Source organism: Bactrocera dorsalis, chromosome 3, assembly GCF_023373825.1.
Source record: "Bactrocera dorsalis isolate Fly_Bdor chromosome 3, ASM2337382v1, whole genome shotgun sequence".
NCBI lineage: Eukaryota > Metazoa > Arthropoda > Insecta > Diptera > Tephritidae > Bactrocera > Bactrocera dorsalis.
This window is the reverse complement of record NC_064305.1, coordinates 7,103,616-7,121,567: the sequence shown is the minus strand read 5'-3', so window position 1 is coordinate 7,121,567 and position 17,952 is coordinate 7,103,616. Positions and strand designations below refer to the sequence as shown.

General features: G+C 35.1%; 1 protein-coding gene across 12 annotated transcripts in view; it reads right to left on the bottom strand.

Moving 5' to 3' along the window:
* LOC105226822 (transcription factor collier) overlaps nucleotides 1-17,952 on the bottom strand; it is an 82,047-nt gene that overhangs the window by 40,229 nt on the left and 23,866 nt on the right. For all 12 annotated transcript variants that reach the window (XR_003845834.2, XR_007422260.1, XR_007422257.1 and 9 more), the window contains exon 4: nucleotides 3,057-3,130. Coding sequence is in view for 6 of the 12 variants with exons in the window: in XM_011205886.3 (XP_011204188.1) it covers nucleotides 3,057-3,130 (74 nt within the window). In the remaining 6 variants the exon portion in view is untranslated. The remainder of the gene's footprint in view (nucleotides 1-3,056; nucleotides 3,131-17,952) is intronic.

Below are 17,952 nucleotides of genomic sequence, written 5' to 3'. Positions count from 1 at the left end.
TCTTACACAGAAAAAAGGCGTTTTTAAAAATTCGGAATTTTTTATTTGCAAAACACGGGATCCCGAAATTTTTTTTAAATTATAATTTTACATTTATTGTAAGAAAATATTATTTTTGGAATTTGTGATTTCGGGATTTTCGTTGCGCAGAAAACGGGATCCCGAAAGTTTTTAAATTATAATTATACATTTATTGTAAGAAAATAGTTTATAAGAATTTGTAATTTCAGGAATTTTGTTACGTAAAAAACGGGATCCCGAAAATTTTGAAAATATAATTTTAGAGTTATTAAACAGAAAGAACGCTTTTTTCAGAAATTCGGGATTTTTTATTTGCAAAACACAGGATTCCGAAAAATTTTTTTAAATATACTTTTACATTTTCTATGCAAAAGGTACGCTTTTTATAAATTCGGGATTTCGGGATTTTGGATGTGCAAATAAACGGAATCCCCAAAATTTTAAACATTTTTGAAAATATAATTTTAGATTTAGTAGACAAAACGAACGTTATTTCAGAAATTCGGGATTTCGGAATTTTTTATTTGCAAAAAACGGGATCCCGAAGTTTTAAAAAAATTTTGAAAATATTATTTTAAATTTGTTACACAGTAAGAACGTTTGTTTTTAGAATTTTTTTCTTTGCGAAAAACGGGATCCCGAAAGTTTTGAAAACTTTTTAAAGTATAATTTGACAACTTGTATACAAAAAAATGTTTTTTTTTGTAAAGCAGTCGATCAGTAACTGACTTAATTAAAAAAACAAAACAACTGACACTCTAGCATTAAAAATATACTTTATCCCAAAAATTCTTTTCGGGATTTGCCACACTGTGTACGTTGCCGGCAAACTGTGCGAATTGCCTTTGAAGCTGCAGCTCAACTGGAGGGTATGCATCGAAATACTTTGCATTTTCAACAAAGATTATTGGCAAACCAACAAAAATAGACTGTTACACATACGTATACACATGCGGAAGTATAATACACTAATCTTATGAGCAAAATTTACTACCTTCTGACTCCTTGGTCGGCAAGTAAGATTTCAAAGTAAAGCATACTTTGCAAAATATTTCCTTATATTCGTAAAGGTGTGCATGTGAGTGTATTCCTCAGCAAATATAAGCGTAACTGTTTCTGGTGTGGCCGATTATGTTCGAAGCGCAGTTCATCAATGAACAGGAAATTTCGTTAGGCACCAACTTTGCATACATTGCCACACATAAGCATTTGCATAAATATTTGAATGCGATTGTTTATTTTTGGCGCATTGCCTGCTGGAGGGCGCTACGAGCGCGTTTGTGTGAAGTATCAATGACACTTGGCATTTTCTGAGGAGCTGGTGAAGGCTGCCAATTTTCATGTTATTTTTTCCGCTGATTTGTGGTAATTTTGTAAATTACCCGCTTCGTTTGATGAAAGAGAATAATATCTATGCCAACGTTATGAAAATAAATGCAAATGCGCCCAAAGATATGCAGTGAAAAGTTCTAAGGAACTTAAAAATGTAAAATTTCGTGACTAATGCGCTCAGCTGATATTTGAAAATGAAAATGTTTGAAATTTAGTTGTAATAAATATCGATTGTGAGCCAGAAAGAGGCAGCCCTCATGTTCTCTGTCGACCTGAGAAGTTTTACCTAGACCAAAATTATTGAAATAATAATATTCGTCTTTATCAGCCCACTTTCTCATTTTTAAACGATAAATTTTGCTCAAATTTTACCCAGAAGAATACTGACTAGACGACTTTCCTCGCTTGAAAACAATCCTCTTCGTTCTTAATATTCACATTATAGACTATTTTCGTGAATACTTCACAGATTTCTCCATTTCATAGTGTAACTCGATAATGTATCCGATATTTGGCGTGTTATTTCATGTCTGAAGTGATATTTTCCTGATCTCCGAAGAAAATCATTATTTCTGAATGAAAATGAAAAACGTTCCTATAAATTTACCTATAAAGTAACCTAAACGTCTTAGTATAGTACTAAATTTAGGGGCTCAGAAGGGAGAAATAAGCATCTTTACTAAGAACTATATGTACTATATATTGCGAACTTTGGTCTTTCAAATTCTAAGGATTCTACTCTGAGGCTTCAACCGCATAATTTAGCATTGTCACAATACTTATCAACGAAAGCCGGACGAGGAGTGTATGTAGGACTAAATTTAGTGACTTAGAAGACATATATTAAACTTTTTACTACGAAGTGCTATATAAAAACTGAGGAATTTGGTCTCTAGAATAGGAAGGATACTACTCCGAGGAATCGACAGAACGTTTCGGCTCTCTTATAATACATAGCAACGAAATATAAGGTTTTAAGGGGGGTTGAGGTTAGGGTCCACCATTGTCAAAAGCTCTGATGTATACACGACAGTCCAGTATTATGCTTAATCAGACCTTTTACTAGCTTAACCGAACTCGAATTTGTACCTAACGAAATTTGAGGTTTTAACGGCGGTTGAGGTTGGGGTCTATCGTTGTCTAAAGCTTTGATGTTTACACAAGAGTAGGGTACGCTTGATCAGACCTTCGACTGACTGAATCGAATCCGAATTTGTACTCAACCAAAAATTGGTATATGGGCACTGTTTCCCATAAAATATTTTAAATATTTCGCTAAAATTTCGGCTGTCCCACCATACATAGACCTACTGTGCCTTATTATTGCCAGATTGAATTCTAGTTTAATTTGAGTTGAGGAGTCTTGCGAACCTTAAGACGAACTTGATGTCTAATATTGATACTTCATCTAGTCGCTTGAGCTTCGAAGCTTCTAGATATCTAAGACGGGTTCTAGAAAAGGCTTATAGAAACATAGGAGGTGTTCAAGTGTCTCTCTCAAGTCTACTTCCCTGCATTTTCTGCATGTTTCACCTTTACTTACGCCCATACCAACCTAACTTAACCTAATTTGACGATACCTAACCTGTAGTAAGATATTGAGAGAGTTTCGGTTAAATTATATATCGAGAATTTGAGAGTGCTACAAGAAGTGTTATGTCAAATATATACACACATTTTACTGTTATAAAATCGACACTTACCTGCACATAACCTCGTGTGTCAACAGTACACGACACATTTCCGGATTTTTATCTTGTCCTTCGTAAATAATCGCCTAGAAAAACAAAAGCAAAATACAAAAAACATCACTAAATTACATTGTTTATAAAAGTAAGTTGTCATTAGCGTAATTATTTAAGCATAATTATGAACTACAAGCGAGAAAGACAACAACACACGCCTACATACACAGGCACTGGTGTTAGATGGAGTACAACTTTATTAGGAAGAAGTATTAGAAGTAAGGGAAAAGGATCAGCAAGCAAGTGTGACATGGATGACACTGTGGTCACTCACAAATGACGAAAGGTATCGCAAACAAACACACACACATTCATACACAAACACATACATAGTACATTGTACGTCATCAACAGTGTTGTCCGAGTGTGGTCAATATTTATTTTGTGCACGAGACACACACTTGTAGAGGTTAGGTTGAGTACACCCATACTTACATGTATGTTTGTGTGTATGTATTTATGTAAATATATATGCATTTATTTGTTTTCTTACTAAAAATAAGGTCAGTGTATTTCGTATTATCGGCGCATACTATCTTCTTGTCAAATAACAGTATCAAGTGTGCATTGTGTTATTATATTTGTTGTAAGGATAGCACTAGAAAAATGTCAGCTTTCATTTATTTGCATAATGGTGAGTTTCGAAAGTGTTTACAAAGGAAACATGGTTTTTGTAGTGTTAAATAGGAATTTACCGGCTGTAACACAATAATAAATATGGGGATACATACATATGTATTTTTTAAATGAATTTAACTGTTTCCAAAAGCTTTCAAAAATATTTTCAAAAATTTTCAAAGAAATTAAAAAATTTCAAATATAAAAAAAAAATTCAAATTTTTTAATATATTTTTTAATTAATATTTTCGAATTGAATTTCAAATAGTATTTTTGAAGAGTTTTCGAAGATATCTAAATATTTTTCAGATGAGAAATTTGATTTGAACATTTTTTTAAGTACGTGAATTATTTTTTATAGTTTTTAAAGGTTTTAAAAAATATTATAAACTTTTATGAAAATTTCCTAGAACAAAATTATCGCATAAAATTCTTCGTTTATAATTTTTTTTTTAGTTTTCAAAGTTTTCAATTATAGGAAAAATATATATAATTTTCAAATCAGATGCTTGGTTCGAGCATTTTTTTGTTTGTAAAAGTTGTTTTTTTTGAGCAATTTTCAAAGTTTTCCAAACATGTTTTAAATGTTAAACTATTTCGAAATTAAAGTTTCAATGTCATATAATTTCGAAAATCAAGTCGATATTTTCGAATTAAAGAGAATTTAAGAGGTTTTTTTTTTATATTTTCTAACAATTTTGAAAGAAAATTTTTTGAAAAATTTTTTTTCATATAAAAATAGTTTTCGAAAGTCTCAAAAAAGCTTTTCAAATTTGTTTTTTATAGAATTTGCAAAAAGCTTTTTTTCCCTTTCGTCGTCGTTATGTTGGCATTAGTTAAGATGACCACTTCTTTGCCCAAGTCGGCTCTGGGGCGTGCGCTAACCCTCGCCTTGGCCTCTTTACTGAGGCAATCTTGAGATCACTAAAGGCGACTACCTCTTTTGGGGCGGATAGCGGCTCTGAGTGGGGACCCTAAATGCATGGAAAAGAATCAAAAAAACACGAACCTTGACGGAAATGTGCCGAAGGAGAGTAAAGGTAGGTCGATACCGATGCCCAGATCTGGCCTGAGTGGGAGTGTTGATCTTGAGGCGACGAAACTATCGCTGATGAAACGCAATAACAAGACCCCAGTACCAGCAATAGCTTGTGGATTGTGTTCCATTTAGTATTATCTGATACAAAAATATTCGTGTGGTTTGTATGGTAAGCAAATTTGGCCTAACTTGTCTAACGTCTTAATGATTTTTTTTCTTCTTTTAGACTTGACGATCTTTTTATTTAGGGTTCTTACATGATTAGAGCTTTTAATCGAGGCAAATTCTTCGAAAGCTCGATGTTTCTAAAAGACCAGCAATGGTTCTAAGTTCTTATAAATGGTTGGCAAATTTTCATAAATATAAAAAACTAGTAATCATTATCTACATACTTATGTATGTATGTATGTACATATATAAGCATTACATGTGAGTAATGAAGAACATTACATACTATTTAGTCAGCATTGTAATCAGCCGCTCGGGCACATGACAATATGCGAACAAAACCGATGTTGACTGATATTTTATTTGTTGAAACCGCTAATTACGTTAGACTAACAGTTAATTGCAGTAGATAGGCGATATGCATATGTACAAATAAATATGTGTATTGTATATGTACATATATATTTACATTTGCATTCATAAGCACATACTTACATACGTATATAGACTGACAGAGCCTTCTAAGTTGAGCTCGAGCATTGTTTGTTGTTTGATGCCGTGATAAGCGCCTGAAACTACACGCTGACTTAATATGGACTTTCTCCACAGAAGTCGACACAACAGGATGGCAAAGGATCTGTCATTGTAAGTACATACATACATACATATGTTCGCTTATTAAGAGAGCTGTCAGAAAACGATTGATGGCAGCGAGGGTCAACGCTTAGCTGCTGTTGTAGGGCGAAAAGCAGCAGCAAGGTGCTAACTAAAGACAAAAGACATGACAGCAAGGAGTTGTTTGTATTTTTTTCAAGTTTTTGAAATTTCGAAATTGTGCCATATGCACTAGATGTGCCACTAACAAGTAGTTATGCATGTACAGACGGGTCTCGAAAACTCGAAAGTTAGTTGAGTGATTAGCCATAAAACCACAAGTGTCGAATAACAGTGGCGGCCAAAGCAGGCTGGCGCAATTTCGCTCGACGCGTGTGCAGCAACCTTTTTACCTTTTCTTGTTTGAGGGTTGAACTCATCGTCGAATACTTGTATGTAGAAACACAAATAAGTAATAAGTATTTACTTACACGAGAGATAAATAAACAAACAGACAGGCGAACAAACAAACATTTGTTGCCAATATGTACTTGAGTACTTGAGAGCAGGTCCTTTGTTTGGCGTTTGTTGTGCAGCCCTTCAAATCGGCCGCTGCTGGTTGCTGCAGTTCGTCTAATTTAAAAATAATTAAATACAAATACCAGGGATTGCACTCGCCTTTTGTGCGTCATATTTATAAATCTTATTGCCTCGCCAACCTCGCCACCCACCCAACTCGCGTCTGTTGTGCAACAAATGTGTCGGGCGGCCGCGTTTATTTCGTGTTGATCGTGGCTTCTTTTATACGTGAATTATGCGCCTGGGCTTAGAGATAATGGCGAAATAGTTGTTTGTAATTGTTGAAGAATGCAGTTGTCGAGCAGCAACCACCCGACGCATAGTGCGGTGTTGGGCGCGAAAATGATAGCGAAGGCGGTTAGGTGTGTGAATATGGCGCACCGTGGGCGAAAACTGGTTTTATATTACAAAAGAAATACACATTTTTGTATACATATGTAAGTTTTTTGTAAAATTGAGTTTTTTTATAAACAAAAAAATTTTTAAATTTGCGTGCACAGTGGGCTAAAAACAGGTTTCATTTTATAAAAAAAATTATACATGTTTGAGTTTTAAGTAAAATTATGTTTTTTTATAAAAAAAATACTTCCAAAATTACCGTGCACAGTGGGCTAAAACTGGCTTTACTTTACAACAAAAAAAAATATATATAAATGAGTTTTTAATAAAATTATGTTGCTTTATTAAATAAAAAAAAAATTCTCGCACAGTGGGTAAGAACTGATTGTATTTTACAAAAAAAAATTATTTCAATTTCTAATAACATGGTTTCAATAAAATTATGTTTTTTATAAAAAAAATATTTTGAAGAATTGCGCGCACAGTTGGCAATAGATGCGAGTTTTCGAAGAAAAAAATTATTGTAAGTGAGTTACTTTTGAAAAAGCTTCTAAGATGATTTTCTTATCATTATTTTTCCAAAATGTTTTTTTTTTAATTTTTTTTTTATATTTATTTTTATTGTTGTATCATTTTATACAAATTTTTTTAGCAGAAAAAAGTGATTATTAAAATTAGATAGAAAAATATAGCTGTTAGATAAAATTATATTTTTTTTTAATACTTTGGCACATTTTTTTTTAGTTGTTGTATAATTTTTTATAAAATTTTTTAGTAAAAAAAAAACGATAATTAAATTATATAAAAAAAGATATTAAAAAATTGCGCTCATTTAATAATTTAGTTATAAATTTTTTATTTAATTTCTTTTCTTGAAATTGAAAAAATTTTTTCCTAAATTTTGGTAAATTTTAAGATACTATTTTTAAATTTCTAAACTTTAAGTGTCTTAAAAATCTCACAAAAATTTACAACATTATATTTTACTCAAATCACATAAATCTAACTTTATTTTTCAAATTTCCAAGCCCACAATGCAGCACTGCAGTTTGCATCATCATTACCTAAAAAAACAACAAACACCAGCCGGACGCGGCGGGTAGTACGAAAAAAAGCGGCTAACTACTCGAGTGTCAGACGCGCACTCGCTTTTAGCAACATATGTGCGCACTTTTACGTCACGAAAATTCACCAGCCGCCTGACTGGGGGTGCAGCACACACACACACATGTATACGGAAGCACACTCGAATCAAACCAGCAAAAGGTAATCAGAAATTAATTTTTGTAAGCGCGTACGAGAGGGCTCATCAGCCAAACACATGCTTACTTGCAAACAGACATTACAGTTATCTGTCTACATTTTCTATGCGTGCTTACGTGTGTGTATGTGTGTAAGAGGGGTTTATAAATATATGAATATCCTTTCGGCTTACAACTATCATCCCTTATTATCCCGTTTGCCAGTTTAATAATCATTTTTTTTCTTATTTGATATTTATAGCATTGTTGTTGTTGTTGCAAAAGACAATGAATTGGCATAAATTAGAAATTAAGGTAAAACTGAGCACTCGAACACAAGTGCGTATGCCCGCACACATACATACATATTTATACACGATGCGCCCCGCCACCCCGCGCGGCGTCGGTTGTTAAGCCCAGCATGTGGCGCATGTGTCAATCCGGCCAAACTAATAATAAATCGCAGACGCAGCGACGGGCGGGCAAGTGCAAGCTAATGTTTCAACTAATTTCGAGACAAATAAATATTAAAAAAAAAAAAAAAAACAGAAAATAACGGTATAACACATATTAAGCATTTTCGCACTTTCGATATTTTCCATTGTTGTTTTCACAACTTCAGTGTCTTGTCTGCTGGCTAACCCTCGTTTCTGACACATTTTCGCATTTTCTCCCTTTTCACGACATTTTTTTGTTTTCTGTTTTTGTTTAATGGCATTTTGGTGTTTTTGCAGAATTTACATTTTTCGCCTAATTTCTGTAAATTTATTTCTGTTGTTTTCGTTGTTTTTGTTTGCAATTAGTTTCTGCGGCATATTTTGCATTTTTGCAGCTCGGCTTGTTGACGTCTTGAAAATATGTACATAGGTCTGCTTTGACTGACTTTTACGGCTGACATGGCAAACCGTTATCAAAAACGGATTTTAGTTGTTGTTGTTATTGTAAAAAATTAGCACAAATCAATTAAATGCTAAATAATTAATTTTTTTTGGATATGACAGTTGAGGCTCGTCTGCAGGAAAAATAAATACTAAGAAAACATAACCTCAAAATTTATGATTTTTCCAATTTTTTAAAGAAAATCATAAATTTTTACATTTTATGTCTATATCGACAAACAATTTTGTTGAAACCTATTTTCAGGCACATCAGGCCTAAAACTTAGCGAAGCGAGTGCTTTTTCGAATTTTGTACGCTTTTTTTAATTTTCTTTGGGATTACTGTATATTATATAACAAAAGATCTGAATATATTACATAAGTATGACTTTTCTTTTCTTTGACCATTCTTTTCCACAAATCTATAAAAATAAAGCCACCTTAGACCCTCTTTTTACTCAACCTCTAAAGGTTTTCGACAAATAGTGAAAGCTCTAAGCTTTTATCAAACTTTTTTGCTGTTATAAATATAGTGAAAGCTCTATGAATGTGACCACTTTTCGCTACTGTGCTCTACAACTTACATTTTTCGGCAAATAGTGAAAGCTCTAAGCTTTCATCTAGCTTTTCGCTGCTTTTTGTAGAGAAATTTTCGAGTCACAATTATATTTAAAGGTTCTAAGCTTTCATCAAACTTTTTTGCTGCTATGAATGTCGTGAAAGTTCTAAGCTTTAATCAAACTTTTTTTTCTGTTATGAATATAGTGAAAGCTCTAAGCTCTCATCAGACTTTTTTTCTATTATGAACGTAGTGAAAGCTTTAAGCATTCATCAAACTTTTTTGCTATTATTTATGAAGTGAAAGCTCTAAACTTTAATTTAACTTTTTTGCTGTTATGGATGTGCCCTCTTTGGCCCGCCTTTTGCTCAACAACGTGACATTTTTCGGCAAATAGTGAAAGCTCTAAGCTTTCATCGAGCTTTTCGAGGTGAAACTTACAAGTCACAAGTATATTTAAAGACTTGATAGAGCTTTCAAAAAAGTTAATATAAATCTTAAAGCAGGTTTCCAAAGTATTTTTCGGGAAAATATGGTCCAAAAACCACCTAGGCGGAAATTGAGCGATTTTTCTTGGACAAATCCTGTTCCTTTGCTTTTATTGTTTTTTGAAGAAGTCATATCACTTTACTCTTCTTCTGCAGCAATCCACTCAAACTATCCCTAATCCACTACCTACTTGTACACTGAGAAGTGCTAATCCTGAATACATTCTCTTTCTTAAGTTGTAACTTCAAAATCACATCTTTATTGGACCAAGCTTCGCCACAACAATGGGTTTAGGATCTCTGAAACAGTTTCTTTTCCTCGAATACACTTTTTTCTCGGTTCTGCCGCCTTTAGGTAGAAATAAATTCAGGCTTTCACCGCGAGCTTTGGTTTAATTTGATCTCCCCTCTGTTATGAACCACATAGGCCCAGCACACCGATAAATTCCAGTATTCTGCTTGGTGGTATTGAGGCGATGTTGTGCCTATTCGGATATAGAGATCCAAGCGCAACGGAATTCCTTATCTTTTACAACTATTAGCCTTCCGGCACTCAAGGGGGTCTTAAATAAAGAAATATTCCGCAAAGCTTTTAAGTTTCCTCAATCTTGAAAAAGCTTTGTAGAATGAAGAAGTAAGTTGAGAAGACTTTCCGCAATATTCGGTTCAGCTTGGTATGAAAATAGAAGCTACTGAGTATTTATGCCTTTAATTGGTATGTGATTTGGAAAGAAATAAGTTTAAAGAAATTTTCCAAAGTTCAAGTATTACTTTTAAGCATTTTTCTTGAGATTGAACATTTTTATGAAAGCTCTTCAGAACTGACCGTTTTCGTGTTTGACTCAAAAGAATAATGGTCGCTTCAGCGTAGCTTTAACCGAGGTCAGTAATTTTTAAGTATTAAGAGATGATAGTGGGTAGGAAGTACCCGGTTCCCTCCGATATAACCACTTTTAGTGTTAATAATAGCAGTAATAACCGTGTCCTACAAAATTTGCTGTTATTCCCGCGTCGCTAATCGTGTCAATATTGTTTTGCCGTTTAAATTATTTCAAAGAAAAAAACCAACCGAATTCCTTCGGCTAAGCAAAAACAGTAAACGAGCCACTCATAATTGATATCATGTTTGCTCGTCTTCGAGAATTCTTCGAATGGAACTGCCATAAAGCTGACGCAAACTAAACCAGTTACTTTTTTACACACATACCGCAGCGCTAAAGGGATTATCCCCACACCAACGCCTATATGCGGAGGGAGCAAAAAACCCGTTCACCTCCAACTGCCGTGGATGCGGCCGGTTGTCAAACATTTGAACAACAATTACAAATGCCAAACTTTTGATGCGACTGATTCACAGCAGCCATAATAATAATACAGTTAACAAACATTTAAAAAATGCAGTCGGGCAATACCGTAAAGGGAGCACAACAAACACAGGCACACAAAAGCGAAAACAGAAGAAGAAAAAACAATCAGTGGCCACAAAACGTACGAGCTGAAGAAAAATACACAGCGTTTTTTGTTTTTGTTTTCCTCACCTACTACACGAAGCTCTAACCGTACCCCAGCCAGCGACTAACTTTGCGCAACACCAAAAAGTTATAAGTGATGACAACAATAGTGATGATGATGAAATAAATCTGCGACAAACTAAAAGCCATCAATCAATATGGACACAAGCATAAGCGGCACCGAAGATATGGATCATCTCAGTGTGCAAGCGTTCGGCAGACAATAGCGAGCTGCTACTGTTGATGTTACTGCCTTTGGGCACAAAGTGACGTGGCGTTGGATGTGTTGGTCAAATAAAAGCATGCTGTTTTGGAGTTGCAGAGTACTATAGAGCGTTGAGTTATGCAATTATACAACATTTTGCAATTCCCGAAATTTCGGGATCCCGAACTTTTTCGGGATTTTACAAAATTGTACAAAATATTTTTATTTTCATTTCAACGCTTTTTTAGATTCAAAAAAATTTCGGGATCCCGATTATTTTTGAGATTTGTATATTAAATTTTTTCTAAATTATTTTTTGACGGAATAGCTACTTTGCTTTTTTATTCTTAAACAAAAAAATTTCGGGATTTTTTCGGGATTTGTACATAAATTTCTTCCTATAATATTTTCATGATTAATAAGTATCCAATTAGATATTTTTTTTTTTTAATTCATAAAGGAAAACATTTCGGGATCCCGATTTTTTCGGGATGTATAAATAAAATTTTTCCTCTAATATTTTTATAACTTAATAACTATTCACAATTTCTTTTAAACTTGAAAGAAAATATTTCGGGATCCCGATTTTTTCGGGATATATAAATAAAATGTTTCCTCTAATATTTTTATAACTTAATAACTATACACAATTTCTTTTAAACTTAAAAGAAAATATTTCGGGATCCCGAAAATATAAAATCGTCAACACGAACTCTTTCACTGCTTATAGTATATGTATGTATGTACATGTTTGTATGTGGGCTGATTAGCGGAAAATGCACAGAGGCGGCAAATATTTGTGCAAACATTGTGACTAGTACTACGTAGTATCAGGTCGAATACGATGAGCTGGACAAAAAAGCGCCCACCTCGCCTAACAGCTAAAAGTGTTGCTTGTAGCCAAAGCGCAGTATAGACAGACATTGCGGCAACATATTCAAACAGAGCCGGAGAAGACTCATTGCTGCAGTGTGTAAACATAACTCGCGCCTCCTATGGACATGTAAGCCTTATACTTTGACGAGAGCGGTGTGTGTCGTGTAGTCTGAAGCTGCAAGGTAGCAGAAGCTGACTGTTTGCTTGTGCTTAGATAGTGATTTATCACTTTAAGCATTCCTTTTTTTTTGCTGCTGCTGCTGCTGTGCTTATGGAAGTTTAAACAAGCAGCGGACGTGGAACACAATCATTTAGTGGAACTGCAATAAAACTGGCGAGTGCGAGGAGCCGCTGTTGTCCGTCCAGCAGTAGCTGATTAAAAATGAACGCTTGGCTATCTGCGACGAGTTGAAACAAAAATGAAAAGAAACACAAACTAACAGCAAAGAAATGAAAACAAACTGTTGCACAGGGACTTTGGACCGTTATGCAAGCGCAGGAAGTACGAAGTATAGAGCGTAGAGCGGAGAGGAGAGAACGAAGCGAAGAAGAACGGATGCAAGGCTGACTGGCTGCCTCTGCGCGTCACTGGTTGGTGAGTATGTAGCAGCGGCATGCGGAAAGAGTGCACTATGTCCGGTTAACTGTGAATTTAAATACGAATTTGTCGAAATAAAACGAAATAAAAGAGCGAAAAAGACGAAAAAAGAAGAGCATACATGCAAACAAAGCAAAGCAACGTGCAACTGCAGCAAAACAAGGACGATACAAGAGTCGTGCAGTTGTATGCTGAAAGCGTTTTTTCTGAGGCTGTTTTTTCCAATAGACTCGATGAACGACGGAAGTAGCGCATATAGAGCAAAAACCGTTTAAAAAAAGAGAGGCAAAGCATAGAGCTCGCCTCCGAGCTAAACCGTTTAACTAAAGTTGAACAAATTGTTTGCTTAATTGTTAAGCCATTCAGCGCAAGTGGACGGCAGAGAGTGAGTTAGTGTGAGTGCGATTTGGTTTGAGGGCCGAGCACTAGAGAGAGAAGTTGCTGTTTTCTAGGCATTTGAGTGGTCAGCCGTGGTGTAGTAAAGCTTTAAATTTAAGTGTTGCTAAGTGACGCAAATGGCAGGTGACAGGCTGTTGAATTATACAAATTAAAGCGTTATTGAGTGGTTGATTAAGCCAGTTTTTGGCAGCTTTTCGAGGGTTACGAGGACGAAAAAGTGATCGCGAATGATGGAAAATGAGATACAGTTTTGTTAGCAAATTGATTTTTTTCACTATTTAGCATTACAACAACAATAAATGTCTAATTAAAAACTTTTCAACTGAGTCTTCGGCGCTGCAATCGTGGGTCCGTCTGAGTCGAAGACACAAAACTTCGTCTTTTGCTTCTATTGTTTTGCAAAATCACGCCAGTTGTACATCCCAAATACATACAGCTTCCTAAGTACTTGGTTCTTTTATTGAATGGGTGGGCACCCTGGCTTCCGCTGTCTACTCATAGGTCCCGAAAGCGGTTTTCGCTGGCGCATCATCTTCCGAGCGTACGACATTGTCTAACCAACAGATTCGTTAGATTTTAGAGTTCAAGCAGTTTGTGGATAAATTTTCTTCGGTACTCATCGCTCACACGGACGACTCCAAAGATCTTGCGGAGCATATGTACATAGTTCGGTCGAATGCTTCAAATGCTTTTTGAGCTCGGTTTATCAGTTTCCATGTTTCTGCTATTATAATAGGACGGAAATGATGAGAGACTAAAAGATCATGATTTTTGTTCGCCGAGAAAGGACCTACCGATCCCAAAGAAAAAAGAGGTTGTTGCAAGTGAACCCACGAAAACTCAAAAATATACGAAGAAATCTTCGAGATATGGAAAGATTGCAAACCGAGTCAATGTACTATACTTTATATATAGAAGACTCGAAAAAGTGTTCGAAATACCATCCCCATCGATTGAAAATACAAACTGAAGATAGATTTATCGAATCTTGGTTTCATAACATCTAACCTCATTGAAATTGTTGGACTCGAAGTCTAATCGGATCAGCCTCAGGCCATAAAAATGGCTATCGGAGGACTGCAGACCAAAACTAAGATAAACAGAATCCGAAGTTAGAAGGAGGAGCATGTGTTTCAACACATACAAAGCTTTGTAGAAGTCGGAATAGCAGTTAAAGTGTATGCGACTTAACCTGTGATAATGAAAAGTGGACCTGAGGACCTCGGAGTAAATCTTAAGTCATCTGAATTCGACCAAGTTTCTCTGGTTTCTTCTAGGATCGATACATGTATATCAAAAAGACCCGAGTCCGAGCTCACCACAGGTGTTTCACCACACTCGAAACTATTGAAGATGTCAGAATAGGAACCAAATTCTAACCGAATCACGCTGAGATAATGAAAAGACGATCTGAGGATCTCAGGATATATCTTAAGTCAACCGAATTCGATCCAAAGCCATTGAAAATATCAGACAAGCAACCAAAGTCTAGCTGAATCGAACTGCGGTAATGAAACGTAGATCTGAGGATCTCGTAGTATATCTTAAGTCATATGAATTCGATCAAACTTCACTGTAAACTTGTTGGATTGATAAACAGGATGCTGCAAAGTCGATATAAAATCCTCATGAGTTAAATGAAACCGTGAAATATGTTCCACAGTCAAAATAAACATATTTAAGAGAGAGAAAATCGCAATTATCATCAACAAGAGAGAGTTAGAGGGAGAAAGATCAACACAACGAAAGCAAGTTAAGATGTCGAGGAATGAGTTCTACTGAAAATAATTCCGAAGTGATGCCAACCAAAACGGTTCTTTTTATAAGTCTCTCTGTAATTTCCCCTCCTCCCTTTTTTTAGACAGCATTAATGCTTCGTTTTCATTCATGTTAGATCTTATTCTCAACCAGTTTACAAAGTATTTGACTTTAAGTATTAAGAGACTAACTTGTTTCATTGATTTAAGCTATTATATTAGAAATTATTTTAAGAAATTATGTAAGAATCTCTTCTGGTGCTCTATACATACATATGCTGCTTAACCTCAAAAGACGCAGCTCGTCGCTCCATCTAATCAGCTGTGCTGTGCTCCGGCATATTAAGCTTGCAACCAATGTTTACTAACAGCAAATCTCGCAACGATTACGACTCTATCAGCAAAAGTAAGCCGAAGAGTAAACAGAAGCCACTGAGCTTAAGCTTGTTTTATGTGCCTAAGTATTCACTTAAGCAGCCGATAAAGGTCGTACAGGCATTACGCCGCCGCTTTTCATGTGATTTATGATTTCTGTTGTGGGCTTTTGGAGGCAAGGAAAAAGAAAAGCTAAAGAACCTGCTAACAAAAACCATTCATTAAGTTCGAAAAATATTATCATTCGAAAGAGGCAAGTGTGCTCAATATTTGCACTCATACCCCGCAGTTTTCCCTCAGTCGGCGCGCATATTGTGCACGCACGCGACACACGTTGACAAGCGATTGGACGACACGCGACAGTGTGAGCGCACAAGAGTGGTTGCAAACCGGGGCAGACGAATGCTTCTAACGGCTTGTGTATAGGCTTTGGGCGACGATACTCGAACAGGAAAAGAACAATCATTTGATCGGATTAGGTGGGATTTGAAATTACATCTGATATAAAGGAAATTTTAGTAGAGCAACATACTGCAGGTACCCAACGCACACAAACAAACACATGAGAATATAAGTGTGCGTTAAAGTGAGCATGGATGCCGCATTCGTGTGGTGAGCGCGTTGGGTTTGCATAAAAAAATGTTGCACAAATGTTATCTCTTTACTGGCACGAGCATTAAAACTACCGAAAAAGGTTGCAGCGCCATTGCTTAGCATACAAGCAGGCGCAAAAGCGAAGTTTTTTTGCAAGCTCCGGGAAAAAGGGTAGCAGGTTGCATATATTATGGGGTTGTTAAGCCATGGTAGACTAGTAGTACATAATATCTCATATGCATATGATTAGCTTAGATACTCACACATACACATATATTTATGATTACTAACAAACAGTAATGAGTATATGGCTGTGTGTACGCGCCTACAGCCATTTCGGCCGCGTTATCAAACGTGTTAGAGTTAGTGTTTGCGACGGAATATGCAAATTGGACGCGCTGAAATTATATCTGCCATCGTTTCTCATAACTCTTTCGCTTTATTTTGTTTGGTGCATTTGTGGTGACGCGTGTTGGTAGCGCGCAATTTTGAGATGAACGCATGCATTGCATGTAGTTCGTAATAGCGACGTTAGTATTTGAGAACTTTTCCATAATTTTTGTAACTAGTTACAGACTACTTCATTTGTAACCAGTTTTAATTTTTAATGAAAAATAATTTTTGCAACTAAAATATTCGTTAGAAAGCATAATACAGCCAACATTTCGACAAATACACAGATTCTGTAACTAGTCTCAAACTAGCGACACACTAGTTACAAGAATAAAACAAAAGTTGAACTTTCCCAACTCGAATCAACTAAAATATTAGTTAGAAAGCATAATACAGCCAACATTTTAATAAATATACCAATTTTAAAACTGGTCCCAAACTGGTGACACACTGGTTATAAGAAAAAAACTACTGTTGAATCACGATAATCCACAAAATAACTTAAAACTAGTAGAAATTTGACTTCTATTGCCAATTCAAGAGTTGGAGTTATGGAAAATTTCGAGTTATAGAAGTTTTACTAGTTTGGAACTAGTGACATTTAGGTTAATTAAGTTTTAATCATCAAAAAACGTTTAAACTGTTGAAATTAAATTTAAAATAATGCAAAAAAATATTGTCTACATATTTGAAAATTGAAGTTAATATGTAACTAGTTTGGCACTAGTGGCATTTGGGTTAATTATGACCCTCATCCAACGGCTTTTAAAAACAAAAAGTGCAAAATTATAAAACTATATAGTGGATTGTGCCCGTAGTTTTTTTAAGTGTAACAACTACTTTATTTTTAACTAGTTCCTTTTGAACTACTTTTGCATTAGTTCAATTTTTTGTTGTTATTTTAAAATTCAGCATTTTTCCAGCAAATGAGATTAATAATAAGTGAAATTTTTCCGCTTAGCTTATTACTAGTACAAAAGCGAGTGTTGGTCCATAAACGCCTAGTATCGAATGAGACGCAGGCCGATAGAAAATAGTAGCAATTGATATCTTAGAGTGATTAAACGTTTTTAATGAATTAATATATGTATGTATGTATGTATATACATATACTATGTATACTTTTCTGGTACTAGTTCTTTGTTGACTAGTTTGAAACTAGTTTCAAGCCAATAAACAAATTTACAGCTTATCTTATTTCAATTGATATCTTATATTAATTATTGGTGTGTATCTATATACTTTTCTGGTACTAGTTCTTTGTTGACTAGTTTGAAACTAGTTTCAAGCCAATAAACAAATTTACAGCTTATTGCGTTTAAATGTTGGGTATTAATACAAATGACTATTCATTCTATGTATAAATGGTATTAGTATCTTGTTCACTAGTTTCAGACTAGTCTCAGACCAATAGCAAATATTAGCAATTTACAGCTTATAGCAACTAACCGTTGTGTATTAGTTCACATGTGCATACCCCTTCCTTATTGGCTTTTAAAACAAAGTAAACACCCAAGCCTACCCTTCTCCTCTTTCCTAACAGATAATCAGTTAATAATTAGGGTTAGGTTTCCTCATGTAAGTATTTTTTTTTGCTTGCCGCGTTGCAACAACAACACTACACTGCAGACTGCAACTGCAAT